At 39.3% G+C, this 27,637-nt stretch overlaps 2 protein-coding genes across 3 annotated transcripts; one reads left to right on the top strand and one right to left on the bottom strand.

Moving 5' to 3' along the window:
- Nucleotides 1-319: 319 nt before the first annotated feature.
- LOC137277125 (myosin regulatory light chain 12A-like) lies at nt 320-7,798 on the bottom strand. Its single transcript, XM_067808794.1, has 4 exons — nt 7,697-7,798; nt 4,316-4,433; nt 3,243-3,483; nt 320-2,455 (listed from the first exon to the last, which is right to left on the bottom strand). Exons 2-4 carry the CDS (start codon nt 4,415-4,417, stop codon nt 2,232-2,234), a joined length of 567 nt encoding a protein of 188 aa, XP_067664895.1. The 5' UTR covers nt 4,418-4,433; nt 7,697-7,798; the 3' UTR covers nt 320-2,231.
- Nucleotides 7,799-12,515: 4,717 nt separating this feature from the next.
- On the top strand, nt 12,516-26,457 carry LOC137278543 (uncharacterized). 2 transcript variants are annotated; one of them, XM_067810971.1, is made up of 15 exons: nt 12,516-12,627; nt 17,088-17,189; nt 17,472-17,553; nt 17,950-18,223; nt 18,534-18,759; nt 19,304-19,572; nt 19,978-20,113; nt 20,945-21,040; nt 21,681-21,731; nt 22,051-22,113; nt 22,467-22,529; nt 22,861-22,932; nt 25,478-25,549; nt 25,859-25,943; nt 26,375-26,457. In XM_067810971.1, the coding sequence occupies exons 2-15, from the start codon at nt 17,109-17,111 to the stop codon at nt 26,449-26,451; spliced, it is 1,647 nt and encodes a 548-aa protein (XP_067667072.1). In that variant the 5' UTR covers nt 12,516-12,627; nt 17,088-17,108; the 3' UTR covers nt 26,452-26,457. The 2 variants fall into 2 exon arrangements, with proteins under 2 accessions (XP_067667072.1, XP_067667074.1); XM_067810973.1 differs by having other exon boundaries at nt 12,608-12,835.
- Nucleotides 26,458-27,637: the final 1,180 nt, after the last annotated feature.

Below are 27,637 nucleotides of genomic sequence, written 5' to 3'. Positions count from 1 at the left end.
TGCCGCCATAAAGCAGGAATATTGCTAAGTGCGGTGTAAAACGAAACTCACTCACTGATTCCTATTCAGATACCTTGACCATCTCGCGTGGGCTTTCGTGGATATATCAGTGTCAATATGACAGACTAGTGTACGAGATAGACCATATACCATTGTACACCCATGCGTGTGTACCAGTAGATGACTATATCAGTAGAAGAATGTGCATAACTACATTAACACTAATTACAAACTCCTACAAAAATTATAGACGCTTGTTTCTAATCGGAATTCGATGACGTCATGCAACCGAATAATCACCATTAAACAAACACATATCAGGTTTTGGGGTTTCTTTATTTAGAGGTGGTCGTAATGCCCAAATGATATATACAAAAAGGTTGTAATGTATAAAGATGAGTGGGTGACAGATCACCAACCATGGAAGAATCGGGAACATCTCCACAAATTTCGTATTACAAGTACTTCGTTTTTTCAGATATTTCATCTAGATGGAGGTTGGGTTAAGCAAACGTTTTACGTTATATTTTTGTAATTTAAACACTCAGAGAAATCTTAGGAATTATTCATAAAAGAATTCAAGCCAAGACTAATGCTAAGTTGCCTACAACAACCTTGATATCAGTCTGATTCTGTACGTTTAAATACTGAAACTATTCAAAACAGCTCAACTAGAAATATAACGGCTGTAAACAGATCTACAACACATAAATATCACCAGTGTGTTAAATCGTGTGGTGAATGTGTTATTCAACACTGTGTGGCGGATGCTGTGCACAAAACATAAAATTTAATCTGTAAAAAATGAAACCAATATATGACGACAAATATGAAAACCTATTATGAAAACATATCGATAATATGCAACCAAAGACATGGTGCAGTGAGGTATAGCATGGGCATATTGTGCGGAAAGGAGTATCACAACATATATAGCTAGACACATGGGTTATATATGAAATCCTGACTGTTTATCACGGGAAAGAAGGACACCTGGTGTTTTACTTCCTCCACTGATCTGCCAACATTGATACTTGAATGAGTGGCGCAACCACGAGTAATATTGTCAAATGTGTCAGGTGAAAGGTCGAGAAAGACACGCGATGCCAGTCATATGTTGTTTGACATAAGAGACACAAGAGCATTACTGATCTTCGTTGTCTTGCTGTGACAACCGTGAGGTCATGTACATCCAGCATAAAGCCTTTTTTCACTCCAGTGATTTGTGTCCTACAAGGAGACATACTTTTAGCACCAATATACCGCGGTATATAATTACAATGGAATCTAACACAGACGTCTAGATAAGCTGCTTATCTGCGTAAAATACGCATTGATATTTCCAAAATACGCACTAAAATGTATCCGCAGCGTCCCAAATATGCAAAGGAAATTACAGAAATGCTCTTGTTAGTTGTTGCGTACCCTGACTAACTAGTGACAAAGAATGTATAACAGAAAGACATAGCTCAATGCCAAATGCCACGAGTGGATCTGTTAGATTATCGAACGAATTTCATCGTGTAACAGTACACTTTATCAATTACAGAAAGAAACGTTCGCGCAAACGCATCAAGTTATGTTTGTAACACTCATCTTAATTCGTTCTTTTGAAAAGAACATCCAATGAAATCGCTCGTCGTGTTAAGGATTCACTTTATCGTAATTCTTATACAACAACAACCCTATGCACGGCTGAAGTACAAACAATTTGTCAAAGTTATCTTTTCAAATATTTCTTTAAAAAATACTGACACAAAAAATACCCAAATTCTAAAACGGGTGGGTATCGGAAATTTTCTGAAGATCAGTATTACCCACTAATTACAGGAATCCTGGGTAAAATACCCAGGTTGCAAAAAGTTTACCTAGAGCTGACAGTTGTCAGCACACATACGCACGCTGCATGTACAAATAGTGCTACCGTTACCTTTGAATCGAAACGCGACGTCACAACCAAGAGTCTGTCCTCAATTATGCCTTAGGGGTTACATTGCGGAAGACAGTTTATAAGCATAAATAGAAACAAGTGTTATATATACTCAAACCCTGAAAAAAATGTTCACGCACCTAAAAATGCACTAATACGGTACACTAGAGATATATATTATGTCGGTATATAATGGAATCAGGTCAACAGAACGAGCCCCTCAGAAGACACAGACCATGTATAAACGTCTCGCAAACATGGACCATTCGCCCAATCACATCCGAACAGAGAATCACAGTCATCACGCTTTAGCTTTGGTGAGGGCAGACGATTCGATTGGTTCGTCCGGGACCTCATCTTCATCTTTCTCCTTGGCACCGTGTTTGAGCATCCGGGTGAACTCGGCGTAGTCAAATTTGCCGTCGGTGATGGGGGCGCCGTGGAGGAGGTCGTCCACCATGTCGTCAGTCCATCTGTCGCCCATTGTCGTCAGGCATTCGCGCAGATACTCCTCGGGAATGTAGCCTAGGGGAGACAACTCGTGTAATCATTCGTTCTAAGTTATGGCATTGTGGAGACCAAAGCAAGCCACTGTTCCCATATCAAATTATATAAAAGTAAAAGACAATGTCGGATTATTATCAGTATTAGGATATAATGTTTATACAAATCGTTGAGTCAACAAATACGATTATAAGTAGTTCGTTATCAATCTTGTTGGTAAGTCCAAAGAAAATCTTAATTTTTCCTAGTCTTCGTTTTCCAGATTAACATGCACAAGAGGACACAAGGATTGATTTATGCTTCGTGGATCTTTACATATCATTTCATCTTACAATAAACGTTATCATTCCATGCACATTTTGGATCCACAAATGTAACGATTGATTGAAATAGATTAATGTCCTTTTACCATTTACTGATATTCAGAGAACCGTTCGTCCGGAATCACAGTTTTCCAGACTGTGTGGTTTCAGAGTAAAGCTTTGGTCATGGTTACAGTCTTTCGATGAAGATATACATTAATGGGAGGTACATTGTATGAACCCTTAGTGGATTCCTGGTTAGATAGCACACTGCCGTGCTTGTGATATCAATCACTCGGACGCTTAGTGACGAGAATGAATCAGAATGGGAATGTTGAACAACAACCAGTTGAGACTGACAACTGAATGTTCAAATGATGTAACGGATATGTTTGATATCAACTTTTTCCGTGAAATATCTCAACAAAACACATGAGATGTTAACTCACAGATAATATTCAACATTAATCAGATATATGTGGTACCGTTTCCGCATAGACTCTTACCTGCGTTCTTTTCATCAAAGCAAGCGAATGCGTTTTTAATGACGTCTTCAGGGTCTGTGCCGTTCAGTCTCTCTCCAAACAGCGTGAGGAACATGGTAAAGTTGATGGGCCCTGGCGCCATGTTGATCATGACATCAAGGTCTGCATCGGAGGGGTCCTTCCCGAGGGACGTGAGCATCTCTAGCAGGTCGTCCTTGTCAATATAACCATCACGGTTCTGGTCGATCATATTGAATGCCTCCTGAGCGTGAAGTAAATACAACTGTCAGCATAGGATGATCGGGGGGAGACTCCAGAAACGGGCTCTGAACATTGCATTATTAGAAGGCTCTGTATTCCTCCAGAGTATAGTTACATCAGAAATCAGGGGAATATGGGGGAATATATAACTTCAAAAAATGCGAGAAATGCGAAGGAATGTACAAATTCGAGAAAGCGAGAATGTAAACAATTTTAGAAATGCGAGAATGCGATAGATGATACAATTTCGAAAATGCGAGAATTGGAGAGTATATACATCGAACTGTGTCCTACAGAGTAATTAATGGAAAGCTGTGCTTCCTCACAACTCTGAATATCACACATGATATACAATACAGAAAGGTTGTTCTTGTCGGCTGAAATATACACTCCGGATATCCAGTCTAGCTTAACACTTATACAATATATATCTCGAAGGTTATTACATATCCATGGTGAGTGACCCTTATTATGAATATGCGCACCATCAACAAATTATCAACAAGAGTATCAGGTGCAATGAATGTAGATGGGGTATGATGTCACTGGAAATTGGGAACGGGAACGCTAAAGATAACTGATGCAGAAATGTTGCAGGTTTCAGATATTCACACACAGGTATGTATACAGGTATTGTGCCGATTGAACCGAATGCAAATCGTTCTCGCTGTCAGCGTTTAATGACTGACAGCTATATTGAAACAAAACCAAACAAACAAAACCAAACAAAACAAAAAATACCAAAACAAAACAAAACAAAAAACATTGTTTTCTTTTCATGATCAGATTTTTTATTCTTCACGAATAAGTGACCTGTTTGGTGTACCACCTACCTTAAACTCCTGGATCTGGGCTTGGTCGAACATAGCGAATACATTGGATGTATAGCGCTGGGTTCGAGTCCGTTTGGACTTCTTGGTGCGTGTACTGGACATCTTGGTAGGTTGACAGCTGTGGAGGAAAGTCAATGGCATGTATGAATAAATACTTATGAAAGGGCATAAGATTAGCTTTGACAGATTTACTGGTTGATACGTCATGAAAATTTCAAAATTTCTGTCAATAGTCAATCATTGCGCTTGTGTCCGGACAAAGAATTTGTGACGAAAGTGCCTTAGGTGTACTACTGGCACCAGTCAGCAGTGCATGTTAATATTTGTTTATTATTTGTTATATTCATAAAGCATCTCACCCGTGAAGGTCTGGGTTGGAAGTGATCTTCAGTAACCTTACATGTCAAAAAAGGGCAATTAACGGGATCGGGTGGTCAGGCTCGCAGACTTGACACAAGTCATCATAACCAAGTTAAGTAGATCGATGCTAACCCACATGGTCACTGCATTGTCTGACTCGACTATTTTCAGACCGCCACCATATAGCAGGAATATTGCTGAGTGCGGAGTAAAACTGATCTCACTTTCTATTGTAGATTGTACCTAATATGATCACTAACAATGGTGGAAAATTTATTTCAAGTAAATTTTCACGTTTTGCAGCTCCTTTCTTTGCAAAAGATGTGTTTGATATATCTGATACCGTGGCTCTGTTATAACGAAGAGGATTGATATGCTTGAGAGTTTTTGTGAAGTACTAGTATAAACATAGACTTTGGCAAAGCAGTACACATGGTATCCCACAAAGGTGAACATCTTTGTCAGTTGCTCTTTAAGGGGTGAATTATATATGCTGTGTCTGCAGGTATCTGGGTCTTGCGTTTACACTAATACTTTGACCAGGGCATAATGCTGTGTTATTGCACAAGATCAAAATTTTGGTATGCCATCATACACCATCAAAGCAAATTATCGATAGTTACCACGTTGAAATGGTGTGAATGAGTGAGTTTAGTTTAAGGCCTTACATGGCAATATTCCAGTTATAAGGCGGCCTGTAAATAATCGGGTCTGGACCAGAAAATCCAGTGAGCAGCAGCGTGAGCATCTATCTATGCAACAATGCCATGTGTCAACCAAGCATTTGAAACATCATAGCGTATTCAACAAACCTACGCTTAAGGTGTCTGTTATTTGACTTCCTTGTTCAGGTTGGAATATCTTCAGACCGCCTTCATATAGTTGGAATATTTTGCCTTCATATAACTGGAATATTGCGGCTTTAAACACACAAAATAATCCCATCCCCTCCCGAAACGTGTTGTACAATTTTATCTGACAATGTACGGTATAAATTATGTCCTTTCACTGTTCTAGTGTGTGTCATCAGCATTTGCTAGCGCATTGTTTTGAGACAGTGTACGAAGTTGGTGGTGCTGCATTTTGTTAAGCGGATTTCCACGTGTACCGTCTGAGTAGTAATGCAGCAAACAGTTGTTTATATCCCATACAGTCCTACTCACAACACAGTTCCCAAGGTGTGACTGGCGGCTAGAAATGTCGATAAATAAACTCCGTGTGTTAACCACATGTTGTATCGTCCTGACAACAATGTATGACTATCTGGTGTATGACACATGCGATGGTCTTGTGTCCATTAACTATCGATGCAGCTTGGGTTATCTGGGGCAATAATAATCAGATTATGTGTTAGCTCTTTGATCATGTGTCTTCGACATGGAAATGGCGCATGATAAATTCACAATTATTATAACGATGTACCGATGATATACGTGTTGTGATTCCATTGTAATGTCAATCAGTCATAAAACAAAATAATATGGATGTCAACTTAATCTTTTTTGGTATACACAACGTCACTGGGCTCGTGAATGTTTCAGTCACCTAACAAATGGGCACGAAAAGCCATGAAACATTGTGCACACAATAAAGAAGAATTTGACATCAATAAGAAGTTGGTTTTCAATCATAAGGCAAAATATTATGGATGTCAACTTCTTCGTTATTGTATACAGAACATTTCTGGGCTTCCGAATGTTTCATTCACCTGACGAAGACTTGAAAACTAACTTCTATATGCCTCTCAGTTACCTCGTCCAGCATCTAGTCTTGTGTTTGTGTAATACCACTGTTTCCATGCATCCAGTCGTTCTTTGTATCTGCTGTCACGATTTCAAGCAGAAACGCTTGACTTTCGTGTATATGTGATATCACTGTTTAAAAACAGTGTCTTTTATATCGGTATGATGTCCGTAATTCCATAGAGTTAGATACATCTTCTGTGTGTAGATGCTATATGTCATTATAAGACGTCTGACACGCTGTGTGTGTGTGAGAGAGAGAGAGAGAGTGTGTGTGTGTGTGTGTGCATGTGTGTGTGGAGAGAGAGAGAGAGGGGGGGGGGGAGATCAGTGTTTTCCAGCAGTGAAGCTTGGCGTTCTTTTGTATGTCATAGCTGTTTCAAGCAGCTAAATATGACTCTCCCTTTCATGAATCACATATCTTTCATACATAAACTATGATATAGACACGTCGAAAAATCACATAAAATAATCAATTCCAAATAAGCTTGAAAATCATAAATGTGTACATAACACATAATTGCTAATATATTTAGCAATTCAAAGGTTATTTGATATAGTTTATATGGGTTATAGGTATGAATGAATTTGAAGAGGGCACTGTATTAGCTAATTAAGGCACCCCATTAGGTGCGTTGTACCAACCTTGCCTACCTGTGACTGTAGCCATTCTCTTGTCTGTTGTTGTATTGTCTATGATTTATTTTACATTACTTCTTGAAGTTTAAGAGTTCCACGACACTTCGTGCTTCAAAGGCTAGTTGGCCGTGTGATGTATATTAGAAATCGTCTTGTCATTGTGATTGTATGTGCGCATGTAAATATCGTCATATCATTTCCTGTATTCATTGCTTGGGTCTGTACTCACAAACGGATACAAACACAGAAACACTTTACACTGAATTATGAAGTGGACTGTCATCACTATGATTGTTACAGACGTCATCACCTGCATTAAGATGTAGGTATAGGTCCAAGTTGGATACCATGTTTTTGCATCTGTAATATTGATGGAATTTACGTAAATAAACTGCTACTTTCATTAACTCTAAATCTCTAATATTCCTAATGGCAAGGTAAAACGCAATAATGTTAATTTCTTTGTCAGGGAATGGTGTAAAAACAATACACTCATTTCCAGTCTCATCCTGACAGTGTGAATCATCGCCTGCACATGTCATACAGACCATAATCTATAGCGCGAGAGATTCTAAAAACACAAATATATAGAAGCTGTACAACCACAACGCACTGTTCATTTCGAGAAACAAATACTCACAATGTCAATCAAGTATCTCCCTGTATCCGTCTTTACAAACTTCACAAACTTTTGAGTATATGATACGAAGCTTCAAAATGGCCGACACTTTTCCGAAAATATCCCCCAAACTGAATTCTAGTTTGAGAACCATTCCAGAATGCTGCAGCGTTCTTAGCAGATGCTGACATCTTCAGTTATTCCGGAATGAGTTTGCTTCGAGCAGCAAAGCGGCGGCAAGATAAGTCCCATATGTCTGAAACTGGACTCCTCCGATTACCGCGCCCTCTAGGATGCCGCGTTTCCATGGTAACACTGAATATAGAGATTACAAACACATCAGTCTTGGATTACTAACGTCCATACTTTAAATGTAGCTAAATCATGTAAATATCTTTTTTAAGCATTGTTAAACCGAAGTTAACAAACGGGTTTAAACCGAAGTTAACAAACGGATTATTAGGTATCCTCAATGCAATATTTCAGAACAAATACATAGAAGTTTTTTTTCAATTTGTATCATATATATTATTTTCCTCAAAGAAATAACTTTCCATACATATCACATCAACGCTATTCAAAAGGAGCCTCGGCGATGAGAGTTATATTAACTCAGCTGCATTTTCCATGAAATAAAATATGAATACTTACCATAAAATAAATTATTATTTGTTTGATGGTCTCTAATAGAAACAATTTAGCTTTTAGTATTGGGCTAAACTGAATGGTGAGTCGCCGGATGAACTGTCATTCCATCCTTGTTACTGCTAAGTCTTAGGACATTTATAAGGAAAGTTGCTAATAATATTATACTCTAAGTTGACATTTCAAGATATTATCAAACAGTAATCATTTCCTTTGAGGTTTGTGCAAAGAGAATCCATTTTATTCTTTTCATTTCAGACCTTCAACATATGCATATCCATGCTGACATTCATCTATTTATTTATTGAGACACTGATAAAATATCAGTCATAGAAATACCAATATCCCTAACTTATTTTGTCCAGTACATGTATATAATGCGTGGCATATCTAGCTTCAAGAATGAAGAAACCATATCGGCTACTTATTGTGTTTCAATTTAATTTAAAAACTTTTTTCTGCAAAACATTTTCCTTTCAGAGACTGTTGCTACAGCAGTTCGTATCAAAGTAATTACAAGGCCGTATTAGGTAAAGAGAATGGGGACTGTGGTTGTCTTGTTTTGGATAGGTTGGGGTTGTGTGACGGTAATATAATGTAGGTAACTTTACAACACTTGCAGATATTTTCGTTTAAAACGCATTCTGCATATATTTCTACAATGGCGTGTTCTCTTCTACGTTTTAAATATTAGTAAACAAAAGATTTATGATTAGTTCACATTAATTCTACATGGTGTACACAACTGTTGAAAATACATTGTACTATAAGCCTCGATACACGTTATTGCCTTCTGCATGACATCCTTCGTAACATAACATAACATTCCTCTCCATGATTGCCACATTACATGCCATCACTCTCCATGACTGCCACATTACATGACATCCATCTCCACGTTACATGACCTTCCGCTCCATGATTGCCACAACACACGGCATCCTTCTCCACATTCCATGTCATCCTTATCCATGATTGCCACATTATATGGCATCTTTCTCCATGACTGCCACATTATGTGGCATCTTTCTCCATGACTGCCACATTACACCCTTCTGCATGATTGCCCCATGACATGACATTTTTCTCAATGACTGACACAATACATGATATTCCCTCTTTACCCTATTACATGATAACACCTTCCGATTGCCAAGCATGGTCTCATCTTCCCCTGACTGACACTACACACGATGCCCCTTCCTCTCATTGACACACTACACGACACCCCTTCCTCTCATTGATGCAATACATGGTACCACTTCTTCTCAATGAAACTTTACATGCCTATCATTGACACACTACATGATACCCCTTCCTCTCATTGATACAATACATGGTACCCCTTCCTCTCAATGAAACACTACATGCAACCCTTTCCTCTCATTGACACAAAACATGATATCACCTTCCTCTCAATGACACAACACATGATACACACTTCCTGTGTTTGCCACAGTTCGTGATATCCCCTTCCTCTGAGTGTACCAATACACATCATTCCGTATCCCCAATTCCATATGCGTCATTTTGGTGAATGGAGAGGTACATCGGTTTCCCGTCCTTGTTGGTTCACCTTCATATGAAAACTTCGCTGTTGACTGAGATACTGCAAAGAGCAGTGTCAGCCACATACGTGTCTACAACTTCGACACACTACAGGTTACATAATGACGTCTAACTTGTAGAACCCCTTATCTACCCCCGTTTATTGAAGAAACGCTACGGATGACAGAGGTTACAAGAAACGTAACGAGGAACACCACATGCAGTGGTCAGTGGTTGACAGACAAAACAGATGGCCACCATGATCGCCGTGTGGTCATTAGAGGGTCTGCAAAGACGGGATGGTGGGTCGGGCGGGGAGGGGAGGGAGGACGGGGTGAGGAGGGTCAGGGCGGTGGGGTGAGATTGGGAGGGGATGAGAAGTGGGGTGCCTATGGCAGGTCGGGCGTGATGGGATGCATGCACGTGAAGATAAAACGTACATCAAGGGACAGTTTAGGGGAAATTGCCTCTAATTTCAATCATGATTATTGCATGAAGCCTGATGTACGATACAGCAGCTGTCTCCAACAACTGATGATTTCCCAATTTGATTTCAACTAGTTTCTGTTTATTCCATCCCGGTTCCTGAAAGTCTTTCGGTTTGCCTAATGATTCTGGGTAAGAAATATATAGCTCAGTGTGGTCATCGTCAAGATGTACAAAGTCAATCTACAATCTACACCTTTCCTCCACTTGTGGTAAGGTTAAAAACATATGACCATTCTTATATTTGTCGAGACATGGAAATAAATTTAATATGGAAGGATGCGCCTCTCGCCTCAACAGACATTTGTCATTTATTTTATCTACAGACATAATATATCTGCTTGCAAGTTCACGAACACATTTTGACAAATATATGAAGGAATTATTGTTCAGATGGTATGGAACAAATGACACTGATCACTCTGTTAAAAACGTAATTGATATAACAGAAATAATGTTTTGTAATTAAAAACTTTTAATGAAATGGTGTAGAACATATTGTGGTTAAGTGAGTACTTAATTCATTATGCAGAAGCATGTCGCCTGTACAACGGACATATGCGTATATGAATTAGCAGTGCAATAATAACGCACTTATGTGTTTTGCTATAATTGACAGTAAGGGCTTCTCTTGGATGTTCAACGTCCTTAACTACTCCTCATATCTACCTGACATGTTAATAACAGATGAGATTTGTGAAACTTAGTTCACTATGTGGAGAATCTGTGTAGAATATCCTTCACCCATCAGCCGAAAAGACTGGAACGTGAACAGGAAAATGTTGAAGCACCGGTTTGTAATGGCGGCAGTGACCCCCGGGCTGAGGGAGAAGCTTCTGTGTGCATGTATTGGCGCGGCACTGGAAGCACCAGCACATGTGGTTCGCATCATCGCCGTGACAAGCGTGGTGGCGCCAGCGGGAGTGGGGGTGGAGGAGGAGGGAGAGAGAGAGGGGGTAAGGTTGTCAGTTACAACAAGAAGCCGTAGTGATTCCTATAAACAACACGTGATGGTTATATGTGTGTTCGAGTTAACGTGCCATGATGCATCCGACACTGAACCTAACTTGGTGAAATATATTTACACTACACCTGACGTGTCACGCATGATATGTCTGGTAAGCTTGACAATGCATATCTAATAATTGTCTTTATTATTTTTTTTCGTTTTGAAAACCTTTCTGTGTATATGTAGTATGAATGTCGTCTTTCCTTGTAATCAGCATTTAAAATTATTTCCTGTTTTTGTTGTTGTTGTTGTTGTTGTTTTTTTTTTAAATCCCAAAACATTGTAGCACAAACAAATAGTGCACCCAAGCATTACCATTTATGACGAAAACATACATGATGTACCCAACATCCTTAGAAAATAACAAAAAGGGATAATGTAATATTTACAATATCACATGAGTTATCTCATAATTATTTCATAAGAATTCAAGCAATTATGTAGAAAAGAAAGATAAAACTATATTGATGACAACTGTTTATTTGTCGCCTGCAGCGACGAATCGATGTAGGATCTCAAGCCGTTATCATGAACTCACTCATTACATAATTCCACAAGTAGATTAACGACTGGGTTTTCGGGGAATTAAATACGTAAGAATACGCTCTAAATAAGCAGTCTCCATTGTATGGCATAATACAAATTTAAAACCTGTTACAGAGATGATAGCATTGAAAATGTTACCAGCTTTCTGTAGCACAACTAATATGTCATGTAGATATAGATTGTTCTTACCTGTATACATTATGGTCGGTCGTAATAACTTTATATACAAACACTACTTTTCCAACTTGCTTTGAATATATCTTTGTTCTCAAACAATCTAGACTTTGCTGTTATTAATACATCACCAGTGCATATACTGAAGTAAAGGATCACAGGAAAATTCTAGCGTTCGTTTATTATTTTCCCGTTTTCATCACCTCAGTGTCATTCGAAGCTGGTGAGGAAAGCTGGAAAATATTTAAGGAATTGAATTGTCCACTTTCTTAGAACAATTCACATATAAGGTGGTCTAGTTGTGGTTTTATTCATACTTGGCTAAAATGAAACGAAGATATAAATATGTTTGTTAGAGATGAATTTGGCAAAAAAATGTCTTCCCAGTACCGAAAGCAGACCATTCACGGATACATTACGGTATATGCAGACGAGGGGCGGGGCAGCTGAAGATTTCCCAGGTTTGGTAAAACTTTCTGCTGGCATTATCGCAGCGGGGCCAGAGCCGAAACGTCCCAACCTTTGTTTACAGTCTTCGGTGTATGTAAGTACAGTGTGAATATGTAGAGAAGAATGTGTTGTAATATAAAGTTTATATAAGTTGTGAGGAAGTTGAACACTTGGCCCCTTGTCTCGTATTACCGACGTTTCCTATAGTGGTGGTATCTGCTGTGCGCTGTGAACTTGGCGAGGAGTTAGGTATGTAGGTCAGCATCTTTCAAGTTGGCAAGAAGAGCGCGGAGAAAACAGAGGTATAGTTGCATGTGCATGGTCAAGTACGGCTGTTAGTGACGACGGGCATATCTGTTGGTTAATATAGACATTCTTTAGTTTCCACGTCCTGCATGTTGTATTATAGTGTTGAAGTGAGAGGAAGTGTGATTCGCGTGCTGTTACACAGCTGATGTCAGTCAGCCCCTGCTTCAAGTAGCTGGCGCCTCATCTTGCTCGACTGCGTCAGCCTCGGCCAAGCATGTCCTCAGCTAAGGCTTCTCTTTCATTTATATTTGAATGAAAATCGTGTTCAGTATACGAGATTCACAATTCGAGAGGAACTCTGGCATTGACCGAGGAAACGACACTGTGGTACATAAAGTTCTAAAACCGTCAACTAAACGGCAGGACAAAGAAATGTATGACTGGTGAAAATTATAAACAAGAAATTATTTTTCGATTGTGATGCATTCGGGTAAGGAATCATGCCTGTGTCTTGGAGTTTGTAGTGTTTCTTCGTCTGCTCGGTGAACACGTTGTAGGTTTGGAGTCAAGTTGTAGGTTTGGAGTCAAATCAAATAACCACGAGCATACTTTCTCTCTCCCATCTGTTGATAGCGTTATGGTAGCTTATATTGCATTTTCATTTCTACTTTCACTACTTTCCACAAAGGAGGTGGTTGGAGGTTATAGTCAGTTTACACTCTAGTTTAACAAGGGTCCAGACTATGTCATTGTGTGCAGGCACTCAACATCCATAAACTGCACTTTCACAATTTCCTACTCTCTGCTGCACGTGCTGTTATTGCGAATATGTATCAGATATCAAATTTAGACTGACTTCAGCGTTCGGCTTCAAAGGCACCGGAGGCCACTATTTCTGCACATATGATTACTATTCACATTGGTCAAAAGTTCAAAACAATCCTACATACAACACAAACACAATCAATTACGGTCTTAAACCAGTCAGCGTTAACGAAACCCCTTATCACAATTTACTCACTAAATGACGCTATAAACAACTTATCTGAGCACTCCAATTGTGGACGCTCTAGTTAATGGGTCGTGTTTACACTAATTAGCAGAAGTGTGTCATTGACAATCACACGCGTCCACACCTGGAGGAGCTGTGATGTTCATTAAACAGCGCAAGTTCAGAGTAAAAACAATGGACTGTTACGTCACGTGTTCACTCCCCGCCTTCCGTCGCTGTAGCGGGGTCTCGCCCAGCTGGTACACTTCCGCTCTATAACACATGGAAGGAAATCACTACTTTGTGACGTAACGAGGTCACTAATCATTTAAGGTATTAATTAAACCCTTGCATAAAGCGTGAAGGCAGTCATGATAACTTCACTGTATGTTGTTTATTCTGACGTGCACGTCTGAAGTCTTTTAGGTGAGACCATATGATGCTATAGATATTCGTTGAAGTGACTTTTTATACCCGCGGTGTCGAGACGATAGGTCGAAGTTGGCGGTTTTAAATCATACTTTTCAGTAACAAAAGTCGACATCCATATGCCTGTCTTGTCTTCATACCAAGGGCGTGTATTGCCCAGTGGTGTATCTTGTCTGTACTTTTTCAAGCAGTAGCTAGGAATGTAGTATCCTCGGGTGATATCTGATGTACATGATGCCATATCCAGTCGTAACAGTTAGGCAACTGAAACGTCCTTGATGAAAGATTCGTGTTTTAGTAAAGGATCTAGAGTTCAGATGGTATTCAGACCATATCTCTTCATATCGTTTCTATCTGATCTGACTGATGACATTGTTCAGATCATCATCCTTCTTTTCATACCGTCACTATCAGGACCTAACTGCTCAGACTGTCTAGATCACTTACTGTCACTTTATATTATACTTACTATGATTTATTGTTAAGATTATTGAGGCCATTTATCTGCATATCGTTCATATTAAGATTCTAATCGTTCAGATCAACCACACCAAGGTCAATCTGATCAGGTTATTCAGGTGTTCTGATTATTCAGGCATTTGTCTGAACTGTTCAGGTGTTCAATTCTTTCCAGCAAACGGGCTTCATAACTTCGTTGAAGAGATAGACTTAATTAGACTTAATTGTGTTGTAATCACAACGCGACAGGAACATATTCTCGATAATTGTGACTGACCGTAATAAGCAGCATATTTAACATAAAACCTACAGGTTAACAACCATTCCTTGATACTGAGTTCATGCAGCAACTCTCTGCAGTTCATGTACCTCCGACCGCCCAACGTACAATCTGCCGCTCGGAAAGAAGGGGGCTGAACGAAGTGTCTGTATCACATGCGATAAGTAAAGTACTTGTCTATTGTTAATGTGTCAGCAGGAAAATGTCATTGACATTTTGAAGGCAGAACTTCTGCCCAGGGTGTCCACATGTAATATATATGTACAAAGTCATATTGGTAAGTACTAATGACACGTGTGTACCTACTGATGACATACGAACTCCGTCTCTGCCTTGGGCGTTGTTTATGTTTGGGTCTGTGGACCCTGATGGTGCACCTCACACACAAACTGCGACTGTTTCCTACACTACCAGCTCAATTCATCATTGGAAATATGTTCATTACGTCATATTTGTAATGTGTACTTAAATGTTACAAGTGGGCAGAAATTCTGTGTGGGATGTAAAAAAACCCTCTGAAGGAAATATTTGATAGGGTCTGTACCAACGAAATATGTCACTGGAGAGGGTTTACATGTAGATGCACTCGCCTCAAGTCCACATTATTTTGGTAACACCAGTTAATATTTTGTGGCTAGCTGTGTTCACCCTTTCTATATTTTGGTTTGTCAAACAGGTAAATGTTGACTGGGAATAATATATTTTCAGTTAGAGGTAGTATTTGACAAAAAGTGATATAATCAATAGAATAAATAAGTCCGTCATTCATCAGAGTTATATCCGATGCAGTTCCTAGGTTTGACATATGTTCATGTATATTATCATATGAACACTTGGCATGTCTTTGCGTGTGTTTCTGATGACCGAGGAATGTTATCATTACGTCTCATTCGCGATGTAGTACAATGAGCTCGTATGATTTTAATCATTGTCTAAAGTGTGATGTCGGTTTCGCACCAGTGATTAGAAAAAGACTGATATGAATAGTTACCATTTGTAGTGTACAGCAGGGATGTAGGTGTTTGTGTCACTCATCTATGTGCCACATTTCTACTTGTTCAATTACTCTGGACGAATCCGCCTTGACAGATAATTATTCACACTGCCGTATTATTAAGATACACAATGTTAGGTTGACTGACAATTATTTGCGACACACAACAGTTGCCATTTTCACACACCAGCTGAAATCATCTGTCCATTCACTTAGAGGCTTCTTCATCCCTCCCCGCAAATGCAAAGGATTGTACAAGCGCTTCTAGGAGATCTCTTCACTCAAATATTAGTTCAGTCCAAAGTGTCATTTAGAGTAACGCCCCTTACTTTCGTCCTTGAGTTAGTTAGCGGCATGTTTACACAAGTCCTTGACATACGCTCGTGAGTAGGGCTCTCTTATTCGGGATAGTAGTGTACCGTTGGCCATATCCAGTTTTATTTACAACAGTGCGGTAACACCACACTTATTTATGATGATATTGTTTATATACTAACCCTTTGGCAAATGTACGCTTAATATTGTGCAAGAAAACAATTTATTGCGGTGGTAGGGTGGGTGGTGTGAGGATGTTTTATGGAGAATCTTCTACAATTTGAATGATCCCCACCCCCTCTCCTCACTCACACACACACACACACACACACACACACACACACACACACACACACACACACACACACGTTTTTAGTAGTTAAAACGGATTAAAGATATTTCTATGCGCAAAGGGTTGAGATGCCAGGAAGTGATACTAAGATACCGTAATACACACTATGGATCATTTTCTAACGTAAATAAATATAAAAGGGAAAGATTCGAGTTGGAAAAAAAGACAGATAATTCACTAAAGGCCTTAAGGGCCTACAAATATCTGAAAGTGCCGGTCCGATACAACAACCGGCGCTGGGCCTTCGGGCCGACGGTTATTTCGAACGCTAGAAAGGTACAGTATAGCTTAACTAGTAATGAATCATTCCTAGTTATGTTAAACTCTAGCTTTGTTCGATCTGCATAGAAGCTTGACGCCGTCAGTTAGCTGACGTAATATATGGAGGTGTACGATTAGTTTGTTCCAAAGCAGAGGTATTGGGTAATTTGTGAGTTGAATTACTGTAATGATTTACCAACAACAACCAATGTTTATGTTTGTAGTGTTGAATCAACAAATACGTAATGGCGTCCAGAGATCCTGACTATAACCCCGTGATGGATGAAGGGTTACCGGATGAAGAGGCACCCTCCCCTGATCAGCAGGTGCGTTGTTTGTCATTCAAGAGTAGCGTTGTTTGATTTTTACCTGCTTGACTTATTGGTAAATACTGGCATATGTCCTTAAGTGATTATGTATATATTTATATGAATTAACTTACTTAATTATAATATATATAAAATATATGTATTTATTTTTATTTTTGTATGTCGTGTCTACATAGCCTATCAAAAGTGTCGATGGTGTGATTCGTTAAAGTGGAGTCACATTAGGACATGATGGAAGTGAATTTTTAGAATGTATATAAATGTCTGAAATAATTCCAGACACCGACTATCAAGGCACCCAAGACAAAGAGGAAGAAATCCGAGGATGGCGGGCCACGGACGCCCTCTGTTCGACAACCTGGTGAGTGTGACAACGTACTGCGTGAGTGAGTGTGGGTGATTGCCGCTGTTGTTTTATTATTGTTTACATCTGTCTGAATATCCGCGCGAAGGAACTCCTTGTGTGAATCCCTTTTCTGGTGTCCCCCGCCGTGACACTGATGGAATATTACTAAGAGCAGGGTGTATTAACAGGTGAGACGTAAATAAAAAATCTGTCTGTTGGCGTAAAACTAAACTCACTCTTTCCCGAAGGAAAACACCCTGTCAAAACACCCTGTCAGTAGTGTTTCCGTCAGTGTTGTACACAATCTTACTTCATCTCTATACCTAATCTCCAGTGAACACCTTGTGCAGCATTTTTGGGCGTCGTGTTATAGGATGGGATGCACTACCGTTTTAATTGTCTACATTGTAGCCACGTATGCGGCCGTCCATATTGAAAACCTGGTCAAACCAAAGACAGAGTGCCTCATCCGTGCAATAGACCGTGCCCATGTTGAGAACATTAAACGCGAAATGAGGGAGAAACAAGTTACGAAGTTCACCCTCATTGTTGCCAACGTCTCCACACCTGACATGCCCCCCATCAAGGATCTTCAGAAAGCAAGATCGTGCCGCCTGGAGGTGCTGGGTGGGAACCACACCCGCCAGGCTGCCATGGAGTTGTGGGTAGAGACAGAGGACAAGAGGTAGTTCAAATATCAGAGTTATGACACTCAGTGCGAAAATTTTGACAACGGTGTTGTCAAGTAAGTGCACGAGTGCTTAGAAGCAAGTTAATGAACAGCCAAATAGATGTCTAATTGTTGGTATTTATTTAGAATGTTACCCAAATAAATATTACGAAATGTATAATGTTCACGATATGGTTCTTAAATGCAAACTATTTTGGATGTGAACCGTGACTGCCAGAGAATTTAGAAGGTAATCCGATCAAATTCAATCCCATTGGGCGAAAAAGTAACAACGGGGTGATCGGATCATCTTCTTTGTCTGCAGGTACGCCCTGTGGCCCTGTCAGCTGTACCACCAGTTGACGGAGGAAGAATCCAAGGCCCTGGCCTATCTCCACAACAGGAACCACGAAGTGGCCAAACAGATGACCTTCCTGGACTATGTCCGGCTGTTTCGGACAGAGAGAGTGGCTTGTCAGAAGGCTGGAGCATCTCCAGAGACTCTTGAGTACGAATGGAAGGAGAAACTTTGCCACATGATGTCGCTGACGGTGAGTGCAGTGTATTGCTGGGCAGCTAAGCTCAACTCAGTGAGGTCAAAATGAAATGGGAGTGTCGTCTATTGCAGTGTCTGCTCTGACGGGAGGGTGAAGGGATCTTCATGGTTATGGTTATGTGACTGAAACGTTTTACTGACCAGGGGCTCCTTTCACGAAGCAGCCTTTACTAAGGTTAACCCTAACACCCATTCTTGAACATCGCCATTAGGTTACCTAAATGATTTACAATCGCCTTAGTGCTTTGTGAACGGAGGCCCAGGGACAGTCTTTCTTCTTAGCTGATCTTATTGCTCCTTCTTTGATAAGTCTTGAGGCGAAATACACTGAAAACCTAATCTGTCAAGTGTAAATCTTTATCAACATATCGCGGTCTCAGATCTGTTGTTTCTTATGGATAATATATCTAGATGCTGCTTTCATTCATTTACTGTATTTATATAATCTTTGTGGAAGCACATTCACCTCTGGCAGTTTTTATGTTTCATGTTTGTGAAGCGCAGCGTCCTATAGCAGTATTTATGTTTCATGTTTGTAGAAGCGCATCCTGTCTGCCAACTACATGGCGGCACTCCGAGTGTCGTCCGTCAACGACACAGTCTGGCCACACTTGGCCTCACTGTTCACAGCCTGGGACAAAGGTCATGTCAAAGGTCAGAAAAAGGGACCAATGAAGGCGTACTTCTTGGCTAACGCCCACTTCCTTGATGACCGGGAGCTGATCACGTGTATCAAGGATATGTTGAAAGGAGCCCTCTCGCCGCGGAGCTTTCAGAAAAAATGTGCAGAGGCTGGCGCGAAGTTTAGGTGAGTGTTGTTGGCTTATTTGACAGCATCAGTTTTGCGAAGAGAACGAATTGATTATTTATGATAACGATATTTTTTTTTAAACTGGAGTTGCAGGGGCACTAGAATGGCAACCCAAAATAGAAACTTCGTCCAAACATACTTACATTGTTCCTCCCATTTTTATAAACACTGTGTACAACTTTGAAATTATCTATTAGACACTGTCGGATCAACTGTGCTTGTAAAGAAAACAAGAAATAAATATTTGATTATACTGTTTGCCATGATGTTTCTCTATGTGCAATGTTTGTTGTTTTAATAATCCATTAATAAACAGGATTCGGTTTTACATCTGTTGACGGTTAAGTTTGGTATGCGATTATAAATAACCGCTCTTGGTTGATTAATCTGAGACTTCTTCAGGCGACACCTGAAGAGACAGCGATCAAAGGACCAATTTAGTGACGCTGAGAGCGACAATGGCGTGTCCATCCGCTCTAGATCAACGTCAAATGAGGACACTGAAGAAGACAGCGACAGCTTCAACTGTGACAGTCAGGTATTCTGCTTTACATATATATGAGCCCCGTGTAGAATGTCATCTTGATAGAATGCAATACTATCAAAATCCTCAGTGTCACACCTCAAATGTACACAACGAGGTCTCAATCACGCGACTTCACAACCATCCTCGATATCTCCAGGGTATACGTTCCGATAAGTCTCCACTATACCATGGACGCTTCTACGGCTCTGCCAGATAAATTTATTACCTCCCTTGACTGTCTTTTCATCCAGTCAGGTGTCTACGCTGGGAAGTTGAGCGAACCAATCACAACTCACTTTCGTTTTTTGAATTATCTAACTGATTATACTTGGCAACAGAAACCATGCAGAGGTTCCCTGGAAGAGGTAGAAGGCGTTCTTGCATATGTTGTTTTAAAGTTTCGGACCTGTCAATTTGTTTGTATGATTTCCCTAAAATCTGCGACGCACTGTGGGCAAACCTTCGCAGTTGCGACCGCTACCTTTGTTGACACTGGCAAGCTCTGTTATAACAGCGGTCTAGCTGATTGGCTACTGTGAGAAGGCGGAGCCAGCAAAGGGAGGTAATAAATTTATCTGGCAGAGCCGTAGATGCGTCCACGGTATAGTGGAGACTTATCGGAGCGTATACTCTGGAGATATCGAGGATGCTTCACAACATGCAAATTCGTTTTGTTATGTGTCACTCAGGTATGTTAGCACCAAGAAGAGAGCGTCGTCTTCTCGTCTCATGACATGAATTACCCCACGAATGCATTGATATTATATGCTTGCATGAAAATTAAATGACATATGGAATTTTCGTTCATGGGCTGACAATATGTATTGTGTCTGATTTTGACAGAGACGAAACAAGGTGAAGATTATGTCAAAGAACAGCCACCACTCAAAGAGACGCAGAACAGACAAGAAAGAACCGGACGTATTGTTCGGTCAGCAGGTATTGACTGACGCTTCAGTTTATACATATAAGCTGGTTCCATTTCTCTGATACTCAGAATGCTTCTAAGTACGTCAGCACTATACTCGTGATTGTGGGTTTCACGAAGAAGGTACTTCGTCTTCACTAAGTTGACACGCCTTAATATAACATGAATTCTTTTAATCTCAGCTCACACGTAAAGGGAATATGAAAACACATTTTAATTGATTCAATGAAATAGTTGTTTGTCAAACAGGTGTACTCAATACAGCCCATGCTGGTCTAGAATATATGACTAGAACACCATAGTAAAGTCGTTGGGTTACTGCTACGAATTTCTGTGACAGATCTTCTGTAAAATATGTTTTAGAAACTAGGCGTTAGTCAAAATGGATTGGATATAGTATGTATTTGTTCTGTATTTGACGAAGTACAGCAACAATGTCATCATCGTATTTTCACATGCTCAAGACCACATTTAACCAGTAATCATACTGCTTTTACCATTGGACTAAAACTTAAACGAGCAGTAGTTTTCACACTAGAAATGGGCATATTATGAAAATCGTTCTATACTTGTATGGCATCTAGTGCATGAATGAGATTTTTAATTTGAATGTCTAGGATGAATTACCATGGTATGTGATTGATGTTTTAGACTGAATCTTTGACCAACGAACTCACACAACAGAAGGACACGAACAAAGAGGTGAGTATCATGGTCGGCGAATCCCAGTGTCATACAGAGTTAGGTGTTAAGAGGCGACTAAATGGATCAGGTAGACCGTGGCTTGGTTCCACAGACCTGTCATAGGGCTGCTGTGATGGGAAGTTCGGTATTTGAAAGGTGGCTTTGTACAGTGAAGCGCAAGAATACACACAATTTATTGCGACAGCTGATACAATATGTAATTACTGTAAACTGTTGGAGACAAAAAAAAAACATTGCATGTTTAATTTAACATCTAGATGAATGATGTCAAATGTACAAGCTGCGGATTTAAAAGTTTTCCTGATGCTGGTTTCAGCTGCAGGCACGATTATCGGAACAGGATGACGAACTTATGAGCCTGAGAGCTGACAATGCAATTGTGAGTATGTAAAATGCTTTGAGAATATCGACATGCACTGCATCATGTTCTGTGTATATCGAACTCATATTTTTTTGTATCAGTAAGATCGGGGTTTCCTCTTTGAACAATAATCTGCTATGCTTGATCTGCCATGCCATGATTTCTGTATTGCGCTGTGCAGAGTGGTGTCCCCTTTGATGAGTCAGACACCATCGACTCAGTAACGTGAGTGATTTCATTTCGCGTTGCAACTGATCACCTTAACCTAAGTGAGACAGGTTAACAGCACTCACCGACTAGGAACAGAGTTATGTGCGATAGGGGAAAATGCTTCATTTCATTACTTGCAAGTTTTTGTATTTTCTTTTCAGTTGGAACAAAAGGAGGCGAACCACCAAGAGGAAATAGCTCATCTCAAAACAAAAATAGCAAAGGTGATTTTCATAACAGATTCACGATAAAATAACATTTACTGCTTGGTCTACATACATTCAAGAAGATGTCTCAAATATCCATGATACCATATTTACAAACAAACAAATTCAGCCATTCATGATTATTGAAGATAAAAAGTGACACAAAGCTACATCTAACTTACATGATCGTCATCCTTTGTCTATTGGCTCTATCTCGAAATCATTTCCCAATGCATATCAGAATGACGACAGGTCCCAATTAGTATTCTCTATTCAATTTGTATAAATTGTAAACCAGAATATATGCTTGAATATGTATATCTGAACAAGACATACCTTTACTTTGCAGTTAGAGAAGAAGGAGAGGGATACAAGTGACGAATTACTCAAAGCCAAAGCGTGTCTCTCATTGTGTAGAAAGGTAAGGGATAATTAATATTTATGATATAATAATATGTGCATGTATATCGCGCCAAACTCCACTCACGAGGTGAATGCTCATAGCGCTAACAGTGAAAGCAGGCATATCATTACCCCCGATAACCCAAACTGCCTGTTATGCGCTAGAAGGTTATAGTCATATGACTATTTGCTTGTTGTTTTCAAATTTGAGTATCCTAAGACTGAGAAGTGTGTTTTGTGTCTGTGTCTAATCCGAGCTATATCACATAACATGTAAAACATTTATAGGTGTTTTCAATTCGCCTCACTGTCATGTGTGATACACAAATAGTAAGTGCAGTGATTACTACAAACTGTTCCAGAGGAGAAAATCTTTTCTGTTTATCTATCATACTAGGTGAAATATGTGTTTACAGTTTTATTTTGATAGTGATGGTCTTTCGGTGTATTTATGATAGTGTATGAAATACATGTTTTCAGTTTATTCACAATTGTGTATGAAATTCTTTTCAGTATATTTATTGCAGTGGTAAAATATTTCTTTTCCGTTTATCTATGATAGTGCATAAAATGTATATTTACAGTTTTATTTCGATAGTGGATGACATGTCTTTTCAGTTTATTTATGATGGTGCATGAAATACATCTTTTCAGTGTATTTGTGGTAGTGGATGAAATATGTCTTTTCAATTTCTTTATAGTAGTTAATAAGCTATGTCATTTCAATTAATTTATGGTAGTGGATAAAATGTATCTTTTCAATTTATATATAGTTGTGGATAAACTATGTCATTTCAATTAATTTATGATAGTGGATAAAATATGTCTTTTCATTTAATTTATGGCATTGGATGAGACATTATTTCTTATTTCATTATTTCACTTAACCCATTAATAGTTAACTGTGCATATGCTGAAGATATGGTCACTTACAACTGTTATATCATATGATTATAGAAGCTGTGTTTCTCGTTTTATTTAAAATCCACATCAAAAGCAGAGTGATTATACCGTTTCATGGACTCCAAGAACCTCATATGTCATGTTTGGGATTTCACTGGCCCGCTCAGCCACCGCCACTTCCACAAGTTCTCTACTGAACAGTAACAGAAAAAACGGACGCACAAAATAAACTTCATATGACAATAACCAATTAAAGATTTACGAGATCATGACATGTGCCTGTGCAGAAACACGATGTTTTAGTAAATACTCATATCAACTGTCTAAAATATGTGATCAATAATTTGTTCCATAGCGATACACCAGAAATATGTTTACATATGAACCGAGGCAGTGATACGGCCTTAGATAATGAGTGTTAAACATGGCACCGCTGTTTGAATGCATCGTTGAATATAATGGAATAAACCTATGTTGGTGCATTCACATTTTACTATGTTGAAGATTCAGAGATCTTAATAGCAAGCGTTCATGGTAAACTCTTCGGGTTATTGTTTCATGTCAATACAGCCAAAGACACATGAGCTTTGCCATCAGGGACCGTTGCATTAACAGTGTTTGTGAAGAAAGGGGATGCAATGAAGTATTTATCATTATATCGGACTTTATGGGATAGGGTTTCCGCTACCTCAAATAGAGATAGTACATGTATGGGTTAAGGATTTGACAATTCCAGATGACGACTTACTTGCAGAATGTTTACATTAAAGACACATGGCAGAGACAACATTATTTGACATTAATGTAAGAACTTTGGCATGATAGTATCTGTACCGGCAAATGAACACATTTGTCAAGGTAACTGTAAATCACTGATTACAATATTTACCTGCTGTTTCCACCCTACACACCCAAATTATTCTTTTGTGTTTTTGTTTTTTTTTAATTAGAGGTTATTTATATAGGGCACATATCAGCGAAACTAGTGTTTGCTCAAGGCGCTGGTATTTTTTCCCTCGATCATTGGATGACAATCCCAGCGGCACATCGTATTATCAATCTAAATTCCCTTGCGATTATAAAACTCTTGCTGGGGTCTGCACAAAGTTGACTCCAAGGCTTTTACACCCGATGACAGGTGGGCTCAATCCCGACACCTCAACCCCAAATGAATCAGTATAGGCAGGCAAATGACGTTCTTGATTTCTTTGATAATCTTTGAATACACAATGTCATGTAAAAGGTGGCCAGCACACACAGCGATTTAACCCACTCACCCACCGGGGGTCCCACAATATTGTACAGTAGCGTTGACTTCGTCTGCTGGCGAGTACGTTATTGACTGTAAGGGGGGTGGGTTCGAATCCCGGATGAGTCTCAACCCAATGAAAGTACTAGAATCTGTACTTAACTAAGAGAGTGTAATCCAGTTATAACATGTGCTTCACTTGATTCTCTGGTTGTTCATAAACTACATATATTTCGCAGTTGAACATGCTCAGCATCCGTCATTTTCATTGTTCGTTTTACCCCGCAAGATACTTTGTTGCCAAGTACTAGCTGTGGTTCACTCAAGGGTCACAAAATGTCATTTTGTTTTCGAACCGTATGTAACGGTGTGGAATGGGTCAGCCCTGATTCTGATTGTATGTGTTTTCTAGGCGGAGGCAGAGCTACGGGAGAAGGTCAAACAGCTGGAATCATCGCTCCCTTCCAGAAGTCATACAAGGCATGTAAGTCATTGACTACTTCAGTCGGATTGTTCTTCAGGGTATTATCAGCAACCTTCTACTTCTACATTACTAGTATGTATCTCTTCTAGATGTATATATATAATATATACTCACGTATGTAGGTTGCAAAATGAAATGTAAATGAAATTGGATATTAAGCGCTCGTCCATAAATTATGGTCATTATATCCCAAAATTCATTAGTTAGGGTGATAACAACAAAAGATGCGGATGTTTTGTGACAACGTTTTGTTTAACCAGCTTTGTCACGACCGAAGTAATGGTCTTTGAAATTATTCTTTTTTTGCAGAAGCTCAAGGTGAACGACATAGTTGAGGCCCAGTGGGAAGACGGCCTGTGGTATCCAGCTTGTGTGGTGCAGGTTCTAAAGAATGGTCAGTGATTTTGTCTTTTGTTGATGACTACTTCTACTCGTTTACAAGGGGAGGTAGAGCAGCCTCGTAGGTAGAGCTTCTGCTCTCCACGCGTAAGGCGCAGGTTTGATTTCCACGCAGCACAAACATGTGAATCCTATGTGGTACCCCACGGTGATAAATGGATTATGATAACGTTATGAGATACTTTTGGTTATACTCACGAACATAAACATGCCACGTTATAATACAGTATGTTGCTTATTGTTTTAAGAAAGTGTAACTGCTATTCAGAAGTCTTTTAGTTTTACATCGTATATATACACTGAAGAGTGTAGTTTTTACAAAGTAGAGTACAAGGTCACGTAGTTTGTAGTGTATTGCGTAGGTAGTTTGTACTGTATTGTGTAGGTAGTATTTCTCTTGTTTCATAAAGCTTGGTCTGTTTTCAGATACTTACCGTGTGAAGTTCCTGGAAGATAATATCGTTTGTGATGTACAGACAAAGTCAATAAAGCCATTATTATAATATGTAGCCACAGGGTGTCATGTTATGTTTGGCTTTCAGCAATGACGTGTATTGGCTTAATGGTCAGATAGACTGGACAAGAATAATACGACTTTGCTATCCCTCGCTGTTACATACATACAGATACATATAGAATTTTAATATATAATTTTACTTTTATGAGCTAATATCTGTTTATTTGCAATAAGGTCAGTGCAACACGTTTCATTATGTAAACATAGTAAACATACATCACTGCCCACACAATTTCAATATTTGCGCGCGCATAATACGGCCAGTGAAACACATTTCATGATTTTAACATTAGTAAGCACACATCATTGATCAACAAAGTTTCAGTACTTGCTCGCACTTAGTACAATCGTTGCAGCACGTTTCATAATTGCAGCATTAGTATAGGCTACGATACACACACACACACACACACAAACACACAAACACAAACACAAACACAAACACAAACACACACACAAAACACATACATACATCATAGCCCACAGAGTATCAGTATTTGCTCGCAAATAAATACAAACATTTCAACACGTTCCATATTTTCAGTAAAACTAGTACTGGCTTTGGTGCATGCACCATAAACCACGGAGTTGCGCGCACATAGTACAAACTTGACAACACATTTCGTTATTTACATTAGTATGGGTCCATCTTACATATATATATCACTGGTGTATAGAGTTTCGATATATACTCTCACGTAGTATCAACATTGCAGCACGTTTCATAATTTGAATAATAATATTGGACAATAGGATTTTAACCTTATTGTACGGTGCACGAAATATGTATGTGATATAAACTGTTTTCTAAGGTTATTGTAAGCGTAACATACAAGAAGAAAATGAAATAAGAAAATGCAATTCGTTTTCATTATTACCGTTTACAGATCCTTTTGACGTTTGGGGGTATTATGATAACCTTCCCGTTTCTATGTTTAAAGGATGAGAACTACAACGAAACGCACCAAAGCTGTTCTGAACTTATCAACTTAAAGCACGGATTTATATTTATATGCCCAATTTGTCTTCCCACGAGAAGCCTCGAGGTACATCACAGTATACCCTTTCCTGCGAAAATGAGAGTAGAGCATATTCAAAAGTTACACCAGCATGTCAGACAACGTTTGAAGACTGAAATATTGAGGGGATAACTTCCGTACTCGCCGAAGTGG

The sequence above is a fragment of the Haliotis asinina genome, chromosome 3 (genome assembly GCF_037392515.1).
Source record: "Haliotis asinina isolate JCU_RB_2024 chromosome 3, JCU_Hal_asi_v2, whole genome shotgun sequence".
NCBI classification, from domain to species: Eukaryota; Metazoa; Mollusca; class Gastropoda; order Lepetellida; family Haliotidae; genus Haliotis; species Haliotis asinina.
Note: the sequence above shows the minus strand (reverse complement) of the source record. Positions and strands in the feature narration are given on the sequence as shown.